General features: G+C 34.1%; 2 protein-coding genes across 2 annotated transcripts; one reads left to right on the top strand and one right to left on the bottom strand.

The window, feature by feature from the left end:
- Positions 1-7,127: 7,127 nt before the first annotated feature.
- LOC126697687 (syntaxin-31) lies at positions 7,128-13,437 on the bottom strand. Its single transcript, XM_050394764.1, has 6 exons — positions 12,917-13,437; positions 10,450-10,700; positions 10,200-10,345; positions 8,765-8,803; positions 7,865-8,062; positions 7,128-7,684 (listed from the first exon to the last, which is right to left on the bottom strand). Exons 1-6 carry the CDS (start codon positions 13,365-13,367, stop codon positions 7,525-7,527), a joined length of 1,245 nt encoding a protein of 414 aa, XP_050250721.1. The 5' UTR covers positions 13,368-13,437; the 3' UTR covers positions 7,128-7,524.
- A 1,707-nt stretch (positions 13,438-15,144) lies between these two features.
- Positions 15,145-17,392, top strand: LOC126697684 (60S acidic ribosomal protein P0-like). The gene is made up of 5 exons (XM_050394763.1): positions 15,145-15,623; positions 15,727-15,795; positions 16,418-16,516; positions 16,601-16,993; positions 17,093-17,392. Exons 1-5 carry the CDS (start codon positions 15,366-15,368, stop codon positions 17,240-17,242), a joined length of 969 nt encoding a protein of 322 aa, XP_050250720.1. The 5' UTR covers positions 15,145-15,365; the 3' UTR covers positions 17,243-17,392.
- The last annotated feature ends 444 nt before the right edge of the window (positions 17,393-17,836 follow it).

The following is a 17,836-nucleotide window of genomic DNA, read 5'->3' as shown; positions in this document are numbered from 1 at the left end:
GGGTAGAGTTTACCTCCAAACCGATTTGAAAGAAAATTTCTTCAACTCATTATGTGGTAATTGAAATGACCATCCATGTGTACTTTTAGTCATATAGCTTTTTAAATGATTTATATGATTTGTTTAAATAATACACGTAGATAGTTATTTTATTCACCATATGATAAGTTGAAGGAGATTCCTTTGGAAAAAAACTTTGTTGTTGTCGGAGAGCTTTTCCTCTATTTAGACTCTTGTTTGGGAAAATTTCAAGAGTAAAAAGAAAATGGAAAGATTTTTTAAAAAGTTGAAGTATGGAAGTGCACAATAGTTAATTTACATTATTTCGTTACCAAAAAAAAAATTATTTGAATATATTGACAAGAAATATAAAACCAGCAGGGATGGAGTCTAATGCCTGTGTGGCCTACTGGCATCCACTAGCTTCTGTAGGTTTTAGATCTAGAGTATGATTTAGACATGGGGTATTATTATACTTAGGGAAGAAAATTAACAAAGTCATTAGGAATTAATGGAAAAGTTCTTGTTTGGTATAAAATTGGTTCATATTTTTTTGGTATCCTGTAATTTATAATAGTTTTTCATGAAAATTAAAAAAAAAAATGTATTCTTTCTTTTAAAATGAAAATAAGTTGAACTAAACAGACTAACACTAAAAAAAAAAAAAAAAAGTTACTTGTAGGTCACATAAATCTAACTAAAGTAAAAAGAAAATCCAAACCAACTAAACCGCCTCTTATAATTCAGTTGTCTTGTTGATAGTACATTACACATTAATATTTTGCACCATACATGTTTGTGATTAGATTTTTTTTCACAAACTTAGTTGTTGATGAGCTCATTGCATTTGGGTATCTCGTAATATCTTTGATAATGATTTTCATAAACCTTTGGAAGACAATTTAATGTGAGTCACGTCCTAATCTAAGAGGTGTGAGAATTCATGAAATAATCACATTTTGAAGATTTTTCTTCTGAGAAGATTAATGAGCAGACATTATGGAGCAAAATTTTCTTAGCAAGAAACTCAAATGCGGCATCATTATTGCACAAAAATCAAGGAAATGTAACATCAAATTTGATATGCACAGAGAAAACAAAGCAGGCAAGGACCATCAAATGATACAAAGTCATAACAAAATCTCATCCCACCATTCACACATGGCGACCACAACAAACAGCTCTGCCTCTTTCTTTGTTGTACTAGCATTCTAAAATTGAAGGGCTTGTCTCCGATATGTCTACTTATTATTATAGTGGGTATCTAATGCATCATTATCAAACACTGCACAAGGCTGTGCTTCTTTTAGGCATAGTGGGATAAAATTCCATGGTATCAGTATCCATTAGTCTTTTCAATGGGCATCTTCCACCATCTATCATGGATATAAGGACTTGATTTATGGACTTACGTCTAACATTTGGTGACTTTACTTGCATTTGAGTTTACCATACCAATAAATAAATATAAATAAAAGAAATATCAATTCACGTAACGTATGTGTGCACTTGGACCCAGTAAGTAAAATACTACTATAATAACGGCTAGATAGGGAAGTCACCTTGATTGCTCCCCTATCTTTTTCTTTCATTAAAAAAAAAAAAAATCCATTATGTTTAAGCAAGATTTTCGTTTAGTAATCTTGTGTATTGAAAATTTATACATTTTGGTACAACAATAACTTACTCATTCTTTTCATATAAATAGTAAGTCATATTATGAATTACTCGTCTAATATGCCTGAACAACCAATAATTATACAAATCTTTGGGAGTACAATAATGGTGCACTCCCTCCTATGGTATAAATAGCAAGCCCCAATAATTAAATACACATGAAACTTATCGTTCATGTGAGAGGAGGGATTGCGACATATTCCAAGAGTTCACAATAATTTTTCATATTAGACAAGATATAAGATCCCGTGTAATTATTTTTAGACAAAATTGAAAATTAACAAAATTGTACATTAAACTCATGCCAAACTAACACTTAATCTTTTAGTATCTAACCTCAATGATTTTAGGCTAAGTTTATGGTATCTGAAAATGTTTTTTTTTTCCTTAAACAGTAAATTTTAACTTTTATTTTACTTCACTGCGTCCATTTCAACAGAAGTTTATTTTTTTTATAATAAAAAAACAGTAAATTTTAACTTTTATTTTACTTCACTACTTCAATTTCAGCATAAGTTTAATAATTAATTAGGATCCTAACCTACTACCAGAAAACGGAAAAAGTGGAATGATCCGGGAAGGTAATCTCTTTCCTATACTGGAAATGATTGATGCCAAACTCAAATCTTTTACTTCCATTTTGGCATAAGTTTAATTAATAATTAATTGGGGTCCTTTACCTACCACCAGAAGATGGAAAAAAGTGTAATCAGGAAAGGCTATGATAATGTCATTCCTATGCTAGAAATGATTAATCCCAAATAATGATCTTTCTTTTTTCTTTTTCTTTTTCGGTTGGTGTATCAAAATCCTCCAATATTTTTAAGGTAGCTTCACCGTGAAATTATAGAGTAACCTACAACATTCGCTTGTAGGTAGGATAGTTCATATGTAAAGTGTAGAGTAACCTGAAAAAACTCCAGGTTTAGATGTTAAACGCGTGGATCATGAAGGCAATAGAATTGCGGACGTTTTGGCAAAGCCTGCTTTGCATATGAAGGACCGTGCTTTTTGGCGTGGTTCCTTCCATATTTTTATTATTTCTACTTTAACATATCACTTCTCTAGTTTTTAATAAATTGATACGACTACTTTTTCATTACGAAAAAAAATTGATTGGAGTTACAATAAAAAAATCTAAAAGGATTCTTTTTTTTTTTTTTTTTTTAATTTGGAGTTGGGGATGCCATAACTAGTCTTCTTATATGAAATAAAAAAAACACTAGTCCTGTTTTTTTGTTGTTTTGTTTTTTGTTTTTGGAGGACGAGGGGTGGGGGTTTGGGTTTCAAGATATTACACTAAGTAGACTAAATCTCGAAGAATTTGAAAGAATATATTCACAAAATGATTTCCTTTAAGAATGTAAATAAATCAAGTCATTTTTTATATGATTCTATCTATTATTTTAAATTTATTGATCATATAAATAGCCTATTTTGTTGTAAATTTATACCATAAAAAATTCGTGAATGTAAATTTTATAAGTTGGTAACAAAAGTGATTCTATTTCTTTAACTCAAATAATATAATTTCAACAATAATTTATTTGTTAATTATTAGTGTAGGTTTGTGAATGGATTAAAAAAAAATGATTGTTGTGGTATTCAACATATATGGGAAATAAATAAGTTAAACAAGTTGTTCAAAAAACAAGCTAGAATTTGTTTAGCAAGAAATTGAAATAAGGTTGATCATATAACTAATTAGGTGATGAACTCAACCTTAATTCGTGTTTGAAACAAAACTAAATAAACAACCTTAAACTTTTAATACCTGGTTCATTTACAACCCTAACTCCCTTTGGAAGGAAGACAACATGAAGTTCAAACCCTTGGAAACTTACAACCTAGCCTACCTAGGTTTGGTTATTTTATTTTATTTATATAATTACCTAAGTAAATGTTCTATGTTGCTGTGGTTTTCTCCTTTATCCTCCTCCTGGGTCTGGCATGGGGAGCTAGTTACCTCACAGTCACAGATAATTGGACTTAACTTTAGTTGTCTCAATCTCAACTCAGGCTTAAACAAACACCAATAGTCTGATACCAAACCGACCCAATTTCCAAGCCCAGCTTCCTATTTTGTCTTTTCAGCTCCAAATAAATACTGTAATCTTATCCCACGTCGGCTTCGGCTTTACCAGTGTCCAGTGTCCACATTTTTATGCCGTGGGTGATCCAAAATAGCCTTTTTAAGAAAGGTATTAGGATATTTTTAAATGGAGATTGGAGATTGACTATTTCATTATAAATATTTAAAATTTTATAAATTATAATGTAAATATAGAATTACATTATTTAATAGGATTTTGTGGATTCTAGTAAGTTCATCTGGTAAAGTCTTTTGTATTTGAATTTATAACTTAACCATCAACTACACTAAAAACCAATGGGTATCTTGATTTGATGATAAAAAACAATTAGCAAGAGCAGACGCTATAGAGAAGTGAACAGATGTGCTGATAGTCTTGCTAGGCTGAGCTTTACTCTTGATGCTGATTTTTCCTCCTTTCTTAGTCCGCCTGTGGACATTTTTAGTGTTTTTGAGGATGACCTCAATGGGATGTATTTTGACAGGCTGTGTCCTGATCCTTTTGTTTTTTCTTAGTTGTTAATTGAATCGTCTGTTTACCAAAAAAAAAAAAAAGTTGAAACTATCTCTCAAAGTTTAATAAGATTTTAAGTGATAACTTTAAAAAGATGAAAAATAAAATGTAAAATCTCCATTTCACAATAATTGGAAAGAAGTTTGATTAATCCGTTTCCATTTCATACCATCATTGTTTAGCCGCGACTTTGTTTTTTTTTTTGCAGGTTAGCCGCGACTTTGTTGGGACTTAGGATTAGGAGACTAAAAAATTGAGTCATCAACAATAATGTAAGATAATAAGATTATTGGAAACGCTTTATGAGACAGAAGAACTTAAGGGCCACAATACTTTTTAAACTCTTTCAGAAATTTCGTAAAAATAAAGATTCTTAGTAACATGGAAAAGCCTTATCTTATACACTGCAAAAGAAAGAAAAGTTGGGTCTTTTTCCTTTTCTGCTCTTTACGTATAAAATCAACTTTCACCTTTATATCCAGCTTTTTACTTCATCTCTTTCTCTATATTTGAAGGCTTTGGTAAAGATTATTATCCTTTTCATGAGCAAAAAAGATAGTTGCTCGGAAAAGGAAGTCCCTAATATATATCTCTCCCAATATGTAATTCATGAATTCATAATTGCCAAAGCCTGTTTGATTACCAAAACAAAATGTTATTTCTTTAATCATGTAAAATAGAGTTTTCCTTTGGATATGCGTAAGAAAAGCTAGTCACAGTTTTGAATGTTGGCTTGTCTAGCACGTTCTTTTCCTCTTTCATTTCTCCACTATTAGATGTGGCAAACAATAATAGACATTAAGAAACTGGCAAAGCATTCAAATGGAAAAGAATATTCTTTGCCAAAAAGGATGTGAGTGGATTCCTCCACCATCTGTTTAGAATGCTGTGCTCAAATGATACCACACGAAAATGTGATTTGGCGGCTACCTAAATACTATACAGTATATATAGTTTTTTTTTTTTTTTTTTGAATTTGATATTCTAGTTTCTGTAAAAAAAAAAAAAAAAAAAATGATTTGCATAAATATATTAACAGGACCAAAAAATTCCAATTTCATTTTGTTTTTTTAATTTAATAATAAAAAAGAATAGGAATATAAGCCTACTATAGCTGCTTAGTGAAGCATGAAACTAGTACTAGGATGTTAAGCAATAAGACATAACCTTGAGGTACTAATAGCAATTAGCAACCCGGTTTTCCAAAAGCACTTGCCAATCACAACTTGAGTCTATTTCAAATATAATATCTTAAAATCTCACATTATAATCAGCCATACCTTGGGGTTTTTTATGTGCACAAGAAGCTGGTTAGAGAGCATTTAATCCAAAAGCATTTAAGGTGTGTTCACCAAAGCCTATCTTTTAGCTAATTTTGCTAAGAATGAGTTCTTAAATTTCACCTTCTGCCGTTCCCTCCTAAATAGAGCTTATTTTTTAAACAAAATAAGTCATCAAAAATAAACTACTCAAAACAAACACTTTTTCTTGGTCATTTGATATGGGGGTCAAGGGTTTTTAAACTCTGAATATTTTGAAACACCAAAAAATGCCAATAAGTTGAGCTATAAACTGTAAAGCTCTTGCTTCCTCCAAACACACTCTTCTATTTGCTCAAGTTCAGTAACTTGCCAAATCCTACTCACGTGCCCAAATGATGAAATGATGACAAGAGGACTCAAGGACTCAGAAGTCACTAGCCCACCGAAAGTAATTGCTAGCACTAGGTAAAAAAGCCCATTCAGGAGTTGATTGATTCCAAGGCTTTTTAATGGAGGAGACATCTAAGAAGTGACTCAACATGTTAGTCCATGGGTGAGCATGCCCGTCCAAGTTGTTCCCCACACACAAGGCACACTATTTTATGAAATTGTGATAATTACAAAATTTAAAGGATTAGACAACTCCACCTCAAACAGTTTAACTCATTCCTGAAACAGTGCAAAAATAAAAAAAGTAGATGTGTGTAGGGATATAGCTGTCTGATGACCCAGAATTGCTCCACAAACATGTTTCTCAGTTCTTCAATACTACTATGCACTAGGTTCCTTAATATGTTTTATAAAGTTCTCTGACTGGCCAAACTTGGCTTGAGACCCTGGATGGCCTCAGCTTAGGTAACAAAAGAATTAGGTTAGAGAGAGATCGAAGCCAATCTTAGGCTCAAAATACATCAGTTTCTGTTTCTCAAAAAAAAAAAAAAAAAATATCAGTTTCTATAATAAAGACAAATGTACTACATGATTACTAATTACAAATACAAAACTGCTCAAAAGTTTTTGCATCTGAAGAAGAAGAAATCATGTGTGCTTTAGGTTGCTCATAAGTCATACGCCAATGATGTTTACGTCAAATGATATTTTCTGGTATATTCAAGTACAAAAAATGTATTAAAAACGCGTATAAATGTATTGTGTCAGAAAATCCAAATCTATATCTTATGCCTAAGATGCAGATTCAAAACTCTCAAAAGAGCTTTGTGAATGCTGCGGTAATCTGCTCACTTGGCTATAAGATTAAAATAAAACAAGTCACTGAAGTTATCTACATGAGAACCATCTATCTAACTACTTGAGGACTGAAAGGTTCTTCCTGCTATCCTTGGTTTAAATTTGAAAATTGAGATGCAAAAGTTTCATCTTGCACTGCCAGGTCACTGCCCACTGCGAATGAGCACAAAGAAGATCCAAACTCACAGACTATTCCTCAAGCAAGCTTGAAACATCTAACCACTAAACTACCCTGAAGTCATTGTATTTTGCATATATCAGCTTGCATAATGATACAATCGTCAGAAGGAGAGAGTTAAATTCAGACCCAATCATTTTTATCGAAGGAGTATAGTAGAGACAACCCCCATGATCTCAAGAAGGAAATAAAAAAGTGATGCTCACTGGTATTTATAAGGATTGAAGACAATATCACATAATGTTGTCAAAATTTCGTATCAATATTAATATGCAATCACATATACATTTCCAAGCTCAATCACTTGATGAATGCACACAACTCAAAAACAAATACTGCTATATATATGCTTCTCTAGAGATAGCTAGAAGCTTTTACAAGATATAGCAAAAAATTGTAAAATGGAAATGCCAAGTAAATATACACAATAAGTGAGCCTACTCATTCCCACATAAAGGTAACCTATTCCTGACAAGTTAGCCAATAGATGGACATGGAGAAAGCCTGGAAACCCCATGCAGCAAGAATTGTATGTTGGTTCCCATAATGACATTTATGCCACAAAGAAAATGAATAACACAAGGAAAAATATCAAAATGGCAAATATCTTTATCATAAGCAACCTATTTGATGATATTTGGTTAAGATGCCTCAAAAGAGAACTGCGAGCACCTTCAACATTTGCCAGTGACTCATCCATGTTATCATCAATCCTGCTCATAACAATCAGGGATGGTCAAATGCTACAGGACTTGAAGTTTGAAATCTAACCAAATTAAATACTTTCCATGGTTTTCATTTTTTTTTTTCCAATTTAATACATCTAAAACAGATAAATTCCAAACTATAAGGCAACTAGTCAAGACATCACACATTGAAGCAAAAAGGCGAACCTGATTGCTAGTTCCCCTTGCTGTGCAACCATTGTAGCCAAATGTGTAAAGATCCCACTGAGTTCTGAAATAGTGGATTCCACATTGTGAAGAGCAACTGCCCGGTTTTGTGCATAATTTTCCTGCCTTGGAACCACCTGCTGTAACATTGACATTTCCATATGCTGGGATGGAGTATTCTCAACAGCTAACCTTCGTCTGATTTGGCAATATTATATCATATATGTAAAATCAGTTACATTACAAAAGCAAACTCAAGTTATTGCCATGGTAGGGAAACAGATAAATCATGAAACTAAATATGCAAATTGCCAAGAGCCTTGTAGCTCAATTGAAATCTCCTAGTGGGTCATTGTAACTATTGAATTAAAAAAAAAAAAAAACTAAATATGCAAAATTATTGAATATGATTTTGGTGGTTGCCATTTTGATAATCAAGCGAGCTTGGAAGTGGGGAAGTTGTACAAAATAATGAAGGCCCTACATAGAGCCTTTTCAATAGTATCAGTAAAAAAAGGCAGAAGTTAGACAGCACCAGGATGGCTGATGAAAGCAGGGGAACTCCCAGGGAGAAAGGGAGAGAAAAGACAAATGTGAGGTTGGGGGGGGGGGGGGGGGGGACTGCTCAACTATTAACAAAGAAACTAAGAGTAGAAAAACCAGAAGCAAGCCATTCAAAGCCAGCTTAAATGGCTCCAGAAAGTGCTCTCTACATGGATTTTTTTGATAAGTAAAAAAAAAAAAAAAATGCAAGACCAATGACAAAAAGAACGTTATAATGTGTCCGTGAGTGGAGATCACAAATATCAAATAACATGGTCAAACACAAAAATACATGCTCTACACAAAATGTAAAAAGGTCAAACTTGATCTAGGGTGGTAGAGTCACATGAAACACACCTCAGCTGGCTGCCAACTTGAACTCCATTTTGTGGCAATCTGATTGAAGAGAGAGAGATATAACAAGTATCATTTATCAGCAATAACCTGTGGAAGCCCTATTATTCTAGAAATGGTAAATTTGTTTGACATCAATTAAGGTTTCATAAATAAATGGAATATCAAGCATTAAGAAAGACAGTTACACTCGTAGACTTCTACACAGATAGATTTATCATTTCTAACGGCTAAGACTTCTGTGATTAAGTCTAATCTAAAACCTTCAACCTAAAACAGAATTACAATGACCGGATTATATATGGTTCATTATGACACCCTTCTAATTTGGATCTGCTGCCATATCAGACACGTAAATTATGCTTAAATACTTTTTTGTATTAAACCTTTATGATATGACTAGCATACAATTAAATTATTGTTCAACTATACCCTGAGCAAATCTACTGAAGCAGCATCTGTAAACATAAACTAGGACAGCTTCAAAAGCACATGAAGATGAGGATCAGTAAGATGGTTTGAGGTGTTATGCTAGTTTTAATTATCAAGCAACAAGTTTGTGTCTTGACAGGATTCAAAATTTCAAAACAAATAAATGTCAAAACAAAATGGTTGTACACTTGCCCTTGGCATTGACAGAAGTAGTAAAGGGATGAGCTGGGATGAGATTGGAAAAGTCTTCAGCCTAAATCTAGCCTAACAGAAAGAATATTATTACATCCTAAATTCCAATTAATACATGACAATTCCTTTGGACAGTAAACTTTTAGTATTCAGCACTGCTAAGTGATGACAATCCATCTTAAAGACGAAATTTCATCTTGACTAATATCTTCTTCATATCTTCTGTCCCAGCTGAGTTCCTCCTAGATATCATTAAATACTTTACTAGAAAATTATAAACCTAGAGCTTCTAAACTGGTCAGCAATGCAACTACATGTATTTTTATACTTGTTTAGATTGTTAGCCCATCCAATGGCTGATAAATATAGTGTTCAGGGAAGCTTCTACACTACCAAAATACCAGATTCTAGTACACTAGAAACTATTATTTTTCAAAAGGGTGGTATCTGAGCCTAAGTGAGAATTCTTTATAGCACATAGGAAAGGGAAAGTGGTAAATCAATATAATCATTGATGTGCACCCTAAATTTAAATAGTATGCACTTACGCTGAACTAGTATTTTTCAAAAGGGTGGTATTTGAGCCTATGTGAGAATTCTTTATAGCACGTAGGCAAAAGGAAAGTGGTAAATCAATATAATCATTGATGTGCACCTTAAATTTAAATAGTATATACTTACGCTGAACTAGTATTTTTCAAAAGGGTAGTATCTGAGCCTATGTGAGAATTCTTTATAGCAGATAGGCAAAGGGAAAGTGGTAAATCAATATAATAATTGATGTGCACCTTAAATTTAAATAGTATATACTTACGCTGATGGTTGTGCATTTGCATCTCCATTTGATGAATTGGACCAAGGGGGTGGCTCAGTCACAGTTTTTGCATGATGCTGAAAAGGGTTCTCTCTTAATGCATTCTTGGAAAACATTTGTTTCCTATTTTCATGAGCCTTGATATGCTGTAGGGGGCAATTTTCAAATAATTAAGAGTTGCAAATGTTTAAAATAAAACAAAAAATAAAAAAAGAGTAAACGATAAAGGTAGGTGCTTATTGAAATAAACCTCTGTTCTTGTTGTCAAAACATTTTGTAGCTGTTTTGTAGCCCCCATAAGTTTGCTCTTCAAGTCATCAAAAACTGCCGTGGAATGTCCGACTCTATCCTCAGAATACTTCCCATCCGCTATTTCAATGTTTTGAATGGTTTGTAAATCTGAAAGAGCTACATTCAGCGTCGTAATATCATTCTTTATCAGAGAAGTTAATTCCTGTATTTCCACAATTGGATCATCAAACATTGTTGACCTTTTCGCCACTGCACATCAATATAAACATACAAAGCAAAACCTAGGGTCAGCATAGTATCATCCAGCTCTATAAGATCTTAATTGCTTTTGGATCCAACTGGAAAATAAGCATTCGCCAAACTAGACACTATAAAGTTTTCTTTTCTTTAGCATCCTCTTTCTTTTGAGCAAAGTTAGATAACTCAGTACAGTTATAAAGGGGCAGAAACAAGGAATGAAATGTTATAATCATAAAGCATTATGGTCAACCCAACAACGGTGAATTACACAAAGTGTTTAGTCCAAAAATCATAGGACTACATTTCAAGGGAAAATACTTAAAATTTACTACCAAGTTTACTACAAAAAGTTTACAATCTGACGTAACGATAAATGTGGTTAGTGCCATGTCAACAATAAAATAGATAAATAATTTAACTACTTTTTTCTGATATGTTCAAAAGTTGACACAACTGTGTTTTTTTTTTGGTAATAAATTTTATTGAAACCAAAAAAAAAAAAAAAAAAGTCACCCAAGTACAATCAATCATGCAAATTGGGGAACGGTACAATCAATCATGCAAATTACAATGATCAAACAAATCACAAACCAAACATAGAGACATAGTTCCCACAATATACATTCAGTCTAACAATGTTTGGAAGAAAAATAAATTTAGAATTGGTAAAGGCCACTCAGAATCCTCAAAGCACCAGTTGTTACTCTCCCTCCAAAGGCACCACATCATGGTATCATACAATGAGGAGCAAACCTCCAAACAACACTAGTGATGTCAGCCAAACCTCCCTTGCCAACACGCTAGTAAATCAAAAAACAGACTTTGGAATCACCAAAGAAACTGCAAACAATCCAAGCACCAGAATCCTCAAAGCACCAGTTGTTACTCTCCCTCCAAAGGCACCACATCATAGTATCATACAATGAGGAGCAGCCCTCCAAACAACACCAGTGATGTCAGCCAAACCTCCCTTGCCAACATGCTAGTAAATCAACAACAGACTTCGGAATCACCAAAGAACCTGCAAACAATCCAAGCATCATTGACCATAACTCCATTGCAATAGGGCAGCGAAGCAACAAATGATCCACTTTCTCCCCATTACATTTGCAAATAAAACACCAATCCAAATCCAAATATGCCTTTTGCGTAAATAGTCAATTGTCAAAATTCTCCCCAATGCCGCAATCCACACAAAGAATGCAACTCTAGAAGGGACCTTCGGCTTCCTAATGCTCCTCCAAGGAAATGAATGAACAATAGAATGGGTCAAACCCAGTAATAGCCTTCAACCTCAAAGCCCCTACTCTACTCTTGGATAGTCTCCAACACATCTTATCATCCCAACCCCCACGCAAAGGAGCACTATAAATAACATCCGTAACATTCGACAACGACTCCAGTCCCTAGTCTTGAACAACTCTCATAAAAGACAAATCCCAACAGAGAACCGCATTAGAGAATTTCATGAGATCCGCCACATAAGCCTCCTTATCATGACTAATCCTAGATATCTGGGAAACATACCTAAAGAGAACTCCTCCCACACCACACATCCTGCCAAAACTTCACTCTAAACCCATCACCTACCTCATACTGAATATAATGCAAAAACATAGGCCAACCCTACCTAATGGTCTTCCACACACTCACTCCATACGGGCCAGGTACTGAATTAGAGCAACAGCTCCCCCAATCACATCCATACTTAACTTCTATCACCCTCCTCCAAAGCATATCTCTCTCGTTCCCAAATCACCATAACCATTGCCCTGTCAAGGCTTCATTGAAACGTTTTTTTTATTTTTGCCAACCCCTCGACTACATCGGAGAACAAAGTTGACACAACATTTTATACAACTTATGTTTCTAGTTTTATAAGATCTCTTTCATGAAGTGGTTTCACACCTATTGCGTAAGATACTTTCTCCTATGGAAAATGCTAAAGCTATTATCAATTTTATTACAACAAGCTGGCTTACTTTCTTGTAATGGATAACATAACACATCGATTTACAAAACATAAGAACATATGTACTAAAATTTGATCTATCTCTAGCATAAACCAATAAGACTAAGTTTGAACCAGAGAGGTTATACCTTCTACGACATGTCGTTTACATTTTTTTTTTGGTTGTTATTTTGTTATTTTAACTTTAACCAACTAATTTTGGCAGCAACCAGATAAACTATTGCAGTATAGAATACAATACAGATAAGCTTACATTGGGCGAGCCTTGTGATCTTGTGTGAGGTCTCTTGGATCCCCAACCCGATCCGCGAGGCCTTCTTCTTGAATTCGGATCTAGAAGAGTTTGCTGCTGCTGCTACTGCTGGTGGTGGTAGTGGTGTTGTCAATGGTTTCGATGAAGCTAGGTCGTTTTCGGGTTGTTGATGATGAACGGCTGTGATTCCTCCGATCTTCTTCAGAGTCTCCGATAGTGATCTGAACTCCGCCGTCCGATCTCTGTACGTGGACGCCATTTCTTGTATTGGTCGGAAATGAAACTGTTGTCGGACGCAATAGAACAATATATATATATATATGCACGTGATTAGCGCTTGGTGTCGGTGAGTGGGTGTTGGTATCGCGAGCTGACCGGAGCTACTCGTGTGAAATTTTCGCAGTGTTGGATTGGTGATGGTGTGGGATTTGGGCTTCGTGGCCCTGTTCATCTAACTACTTCGATTTCTTTTTACATAACAACCTAAACGGGTTGGAATGGAGAATGGACCCCTCAACACCTACTTGGTAAAATTACATTTTAACAACTTCTTTCTCTTTTTTTTTTTTCTTCTTTTTTTTTTTTTTTTTTTTTTTTTTTGAGGAACAACATTTTAACAACCTAATTATGTTTATTAGGCCCAATTTATTATTTTATTTTATTTTCATAAATCTTGTTTTCAAAAAGTTATGACTTATGAAGAATTAAGGGTTTAAAAAACTAGATTTTGGTAAACAAATACACCCTTAATAAGTTAATAATAATCACGCGTCGCACATCCTCACATTTAATTTTTAAATTCCACACGTCTTATATCTAAATAAGATTGGGATGGAAATGAAAAATTCAAAAGGAAAAGATCTTGTCCCCCAAAATTATATTGTTCATTGCTTCAATAGTTAGCATTATGTTTTTCTTTTTATTTTTCTTTAAAAAAATAAAAAACTTTTTGTGTGCTGTTTTAGATCTTCTTATACCTATTATCGCTTATCTTTCTTGAATCAAAACATCGTAATTTTGTAATTATTTCCATTTAAATTAACAAGTATTCATCATATAATACTTTCGATGCATTTCTCTATGTTGCCTACCATGTTCTTAACATATGATTCATATATTATTCGATCTTTGTAAATTATTGAAGTAAGATATCAAAAATAATTTCTATTTGTTATCTATTGATCATCAAGTTTATAGCTCCTTTATTATTTTCTCTCAATTTACTAAACTTCAATTTCATCTATTGTGTTTTATACATACTTAGCCAAAAGTCTTTAAATTCTAGAGCATCCATCTATGTATTGGCTCTATGTCTAATTTCATTCACTAAAACTATATTGCCAATAAAGAGTATTCACTTATGATTTCATCTTTCATTACTCTAATAAATTTGTTAATAACTAGTGTAATGTGATATGAACCCAAAGCAAAATTTTAAATGTAACATATAGGAAACTCACAAGTGATTTCTCTAGAGGTGTTCACGAGTTGATTTGAATTAGTTTTGGACTGAACTTGGAGTAGACTCAATCACATTGGGAGGTAAAGGACAAGACCTGCTGTCGATTAAAGAGAAGCAATTGTTCAACCATTTAGTTATTCACAAGTGACTGTTGGATCTAATCAAAACCTAATAAAAATGACGACGAAGAATACTTTCAGTATATTTCGTTGGAGATCAAGAGATTTTCACTAGATCTGATTGAATACCGCAAATTTAACTATTACAATTAAATACGTTGTTCCTTCTTCAAACCCATTGATATTTTTTTATTATTAACTATAAAAATTAGCTACATGTTAATAACTATTCACAATACAATAAAAATATTTATTATTTTCAACCACTCGATATTTAAATGAAGCCCACTAAATTGACACAAGATTAAAAATTCAATAACAAAAAAATCGACTCCCAAAAAAAAAAAAAAAAAGGTTCGATAACAAAACTGAGTGCTACAGCATTAGTTCAAAACCTAATCATTTTCTGTCTTGAGATTGGGCCTAATGCTTGGTCAAGCCAGACGTAATTTCTCAATAATGCTAGACCCACTGAGCCACTCTGCAGGCCCAATTTACACCACAAGCCCACTAAAATTCCCAAATTAAGACCCCATTTAATCACCGTCAGATCCAAACAAAGAAAACATCGTAACCGTCAGATCCAAATCATCCTCAAAAACCCTAATCCTCATCTCACTTCCCACCACATATATAATCCCAACCTCTCTACTCTTCATTTTCTACGAGCTTCTTTTACTTCAGAAAACCTCCCCAAACCCTAAAGCTCTTACTAGAATCAGAGGTTAAAGAGACGGCGCCGCTTCGCTGTCCGCCTTGACCGAGCACAGAGCTTCGTCTTGGCCCTCGATTTTGCTCATTTTCTCGCAGGTTTTTTCATTTTAGCCTTAGAAAACCCAAAACATCTTTCTTCATCTCCATCGTAACAATGGTGCACAAGCCATCAAAAGCCGAGAAGAAGATCGCATACGACTCCAAGCTATGCCAGCTGCTGGACGAGTACAACCAGATCCTTATTGTGGCGGCCGACAACGTCGGATCCACCCAGCTACAGAATATTCGCAAGGGTCTACGTGGCGACTCGGTGGTTCTCATGGGTAAAAACACCATGATGAAGAGGTCTATCAGGATCCATGCTGATAACACTGGCAACAATGCCTTCCTCAATCTCATTCCTCTCCTTGTCGTAAGTTTCTCTCTCTCTCTCTCTCTCTCTCTTTCTCATTTTTTTTGTTTGTTTCATTCATAGTTAAAAATTCTGTTTTGTTTGGTTTTTTTATTTTTATTAGGGCAACGTGGGTCTGATTTTCACCAAGGGTGATTTGAAGGAGGTCAGTGAAGAGGTCGCCAAGTACAAGGTAAATTTTTTTACTTTTAATCAGATGTTTGGTTCCTTAGTTTTATTTATTTGAGGAGAAAATTAATTTATGAGCAAGCCCTTGTGAATGACATATATTTAACTATATATGCTTGTAATATTAAACAAGCCGAGTTCTACATATCAATGATTAATAGAATTGATAGGGGATTGCTTATTTTGTAGATAAGATATCAAATTAATATTTATAATTTATTGATAATATTAATAGCCCATTTTGTTGATAAGCTATAACCTGTTAAAAATTCTATAAATGAAACTTTTTTTTTTATCTAATCTATTCAAATAGTGTAATTTTAACTATAAGGTAGTTATCTATATTAAGCATAGATGTGAGAAGAACTAACAACTTGTGAATCGTGGTCTTTATTTACTATATACAGAAAAGAATAAATTAATCAAGTAACACTTGAATGAGCTTAAGTTATTGGTTGTTCCATTTAACCATTTGCTTAGTGAGCAAGGTGATTGTTTTGTTTTTGTTATTTTTGAAATCTGAATCATTCTTTTTGAGGCTGAGGATGTCTTAAAATCATGTTCTAAATGCCTTATCCTATTCTGAAGTTTAACTAACTTGGTTGTAACAATTTTGAACTAAACAGGTTGGGGCTCCTGCTCGTGTTGGTTTGGTAGCACCAATTGATGTTGTTGTCCCTCCGGGCAACACCGGTCTGGATCCATCGCAGACGTCCTTTTTCCAAGTTTGTAATCTTGTCTTAAAATTCATTTGGTTTTCTATTTGTATGAAACATTTGTCCTTACACCATTATCTCATTATCTTTCAGGTGTTGAATATACCAACAAAGATTAATAAAGGAACTGTCGAAATTATAACCCCTGTTGAGCTTATTAAGAAGGGTGACAAGGTTGGGTCCTCTGAGGCTGCCCTCCTTGCAAAGCTTGGCATAAGGCCATTCTCTTATGGCCTCGTTGTTCTTCAAGTTTATGATGACGGGTCTGTCTTCAGCCCTGAAGTCCTTGATCTTACTGATGAGGACCTGATTGGGAAGTTCTTTGCTGGTGTCTCTATGGTGACATCACTGTCGCTTGCTATCTCATATCCAACCCTAGCTGCTGCACCACACATGTTCGCCAATGCCTACAAGAACGTTCTTGCAGTTGCTGTTGCTACTGAGTATTCCTTCCCTCAGGCAGAGAAAGTTAAGGAGTACCTAAAGGTATTTGATTCTTCAGCATTAGTTAGGCTCTCACTCTTTCACATATAGTCAAGTCCCATCCTTAGTTCAATAGATTAATTGTTTTGAGAATAAATGCAGGATCCTAGCAAGTTTGCTGTTGCTGCTGCCCCTGTTGCAGCAGCTGCTTCTGGTGGTGCCCCAGCTGCTGCTGCTGCCAAGGAGGAAGACAAGAAGGAAGAGCCGGCTGAGGAGTCGGATGATGACATGGGTTTTAGTTTATTTGACTAAACCTTGTTTCAGTGGTGATAATTCCTTGATGGTTTACTTTAGAAATGTTTTGTTTTATGGATAATTTTTATGTTTAATATGCCATTTTACTTGGACTTGCAAAATATTTCCTCCAGTTGAGAGAACTATTAATTTTGATGTTGTTTTGCAGTTTTTTTTTTTCATGGATGTGCTTAGTTGGTTTTATTTTAGTGTTTCCTGAGTTTGTAGTGGTTATTGATCTATTTGAGTTATTTTCCATCTATGCCACCCCTGTGAACCCAGAATTTTCCGCATCTGTTTATTGGAAAAATCTGTTTATTTCCCAATCGGATTGGTAGACAGAGCAAATAACCTGAAGGTGCCCAAATGAAGAAGGCCCTCTATAATAGGAATGTAGCGTTTTTAACTCGCCCATTATTTTACACACCCGAACAACGGAAATAGGATGATATGATATCTGTCTTGTAGTAATACTAAATAATAATAACAAAAAAAGTGGTCCTCTAATTCAGGATTGGATTCAAAATTCTCAGTGGCCCTTCCTTAAATATTCTGAGAATTTTGGATACTGTGTCAAATCTTTAATAAACATTCAAATGAAAGAATCATAGT

This window comes from Quercus robur, chromosome 8 (genome assembly GCF_932294415.1).
Source record: "Quercus robur chromosome 8, dhQueRobu3.1, whole genome shotgun sequence".
Lineage (NCBI taxonomy): Eukaryota > Viridiplantae > Streptophyta > Magnoliopsida > Fagales > Fagaceae > Quercus > Quercus robur.
Note: the sequence above shows the minus strand (reverse complement) of the source record. Positions and strands in the feature narration are given on the sequence as shown.

Coding starts and splice junctions, on each gene's coding strand:
- LOC126697687 (XM_050394764.1), bottom strand. CDS start 13,367: ATGAACAGGGCCACGAAGCCCAAATCCCACACCATCACCAATCCAACA. Junction 8,063..8,764: donor CAAGTTGGCAGCCAGCTGAG/GTGTGTTTCATG, acceptor TTGCCAAATCAG/ACGAAGGTTAGCTGTTGAGA. Junction 7,685..7,864: donor CAAGGGGAACTAGCAATCAG/GTTCGCCTTTTT, acceptor TGTTATGAGCAG/GATTGATGATAACATGGATG.
- LOC126697684 (XM_050394763.1), top strand. CDS start 15,366: ATGGTGCACAAGCCATCAAAAGCCGAGAAGAAGATCGCATACGACTCC. Junction 16,517..16,600: donor CGCAGACGTCCTTTTTCCAA/GTTTGTAATCTT, acceptor ATTATCTTTCAG/GTGTTGAATATACCAACAAA. Junction 16,994..17,092: donor AAGTTAAGGAGTACCTAAAG/GTATTTGATTCT, acceptor GAATAAATGCAG/GATCCTAGCAAGTTTGCTGT.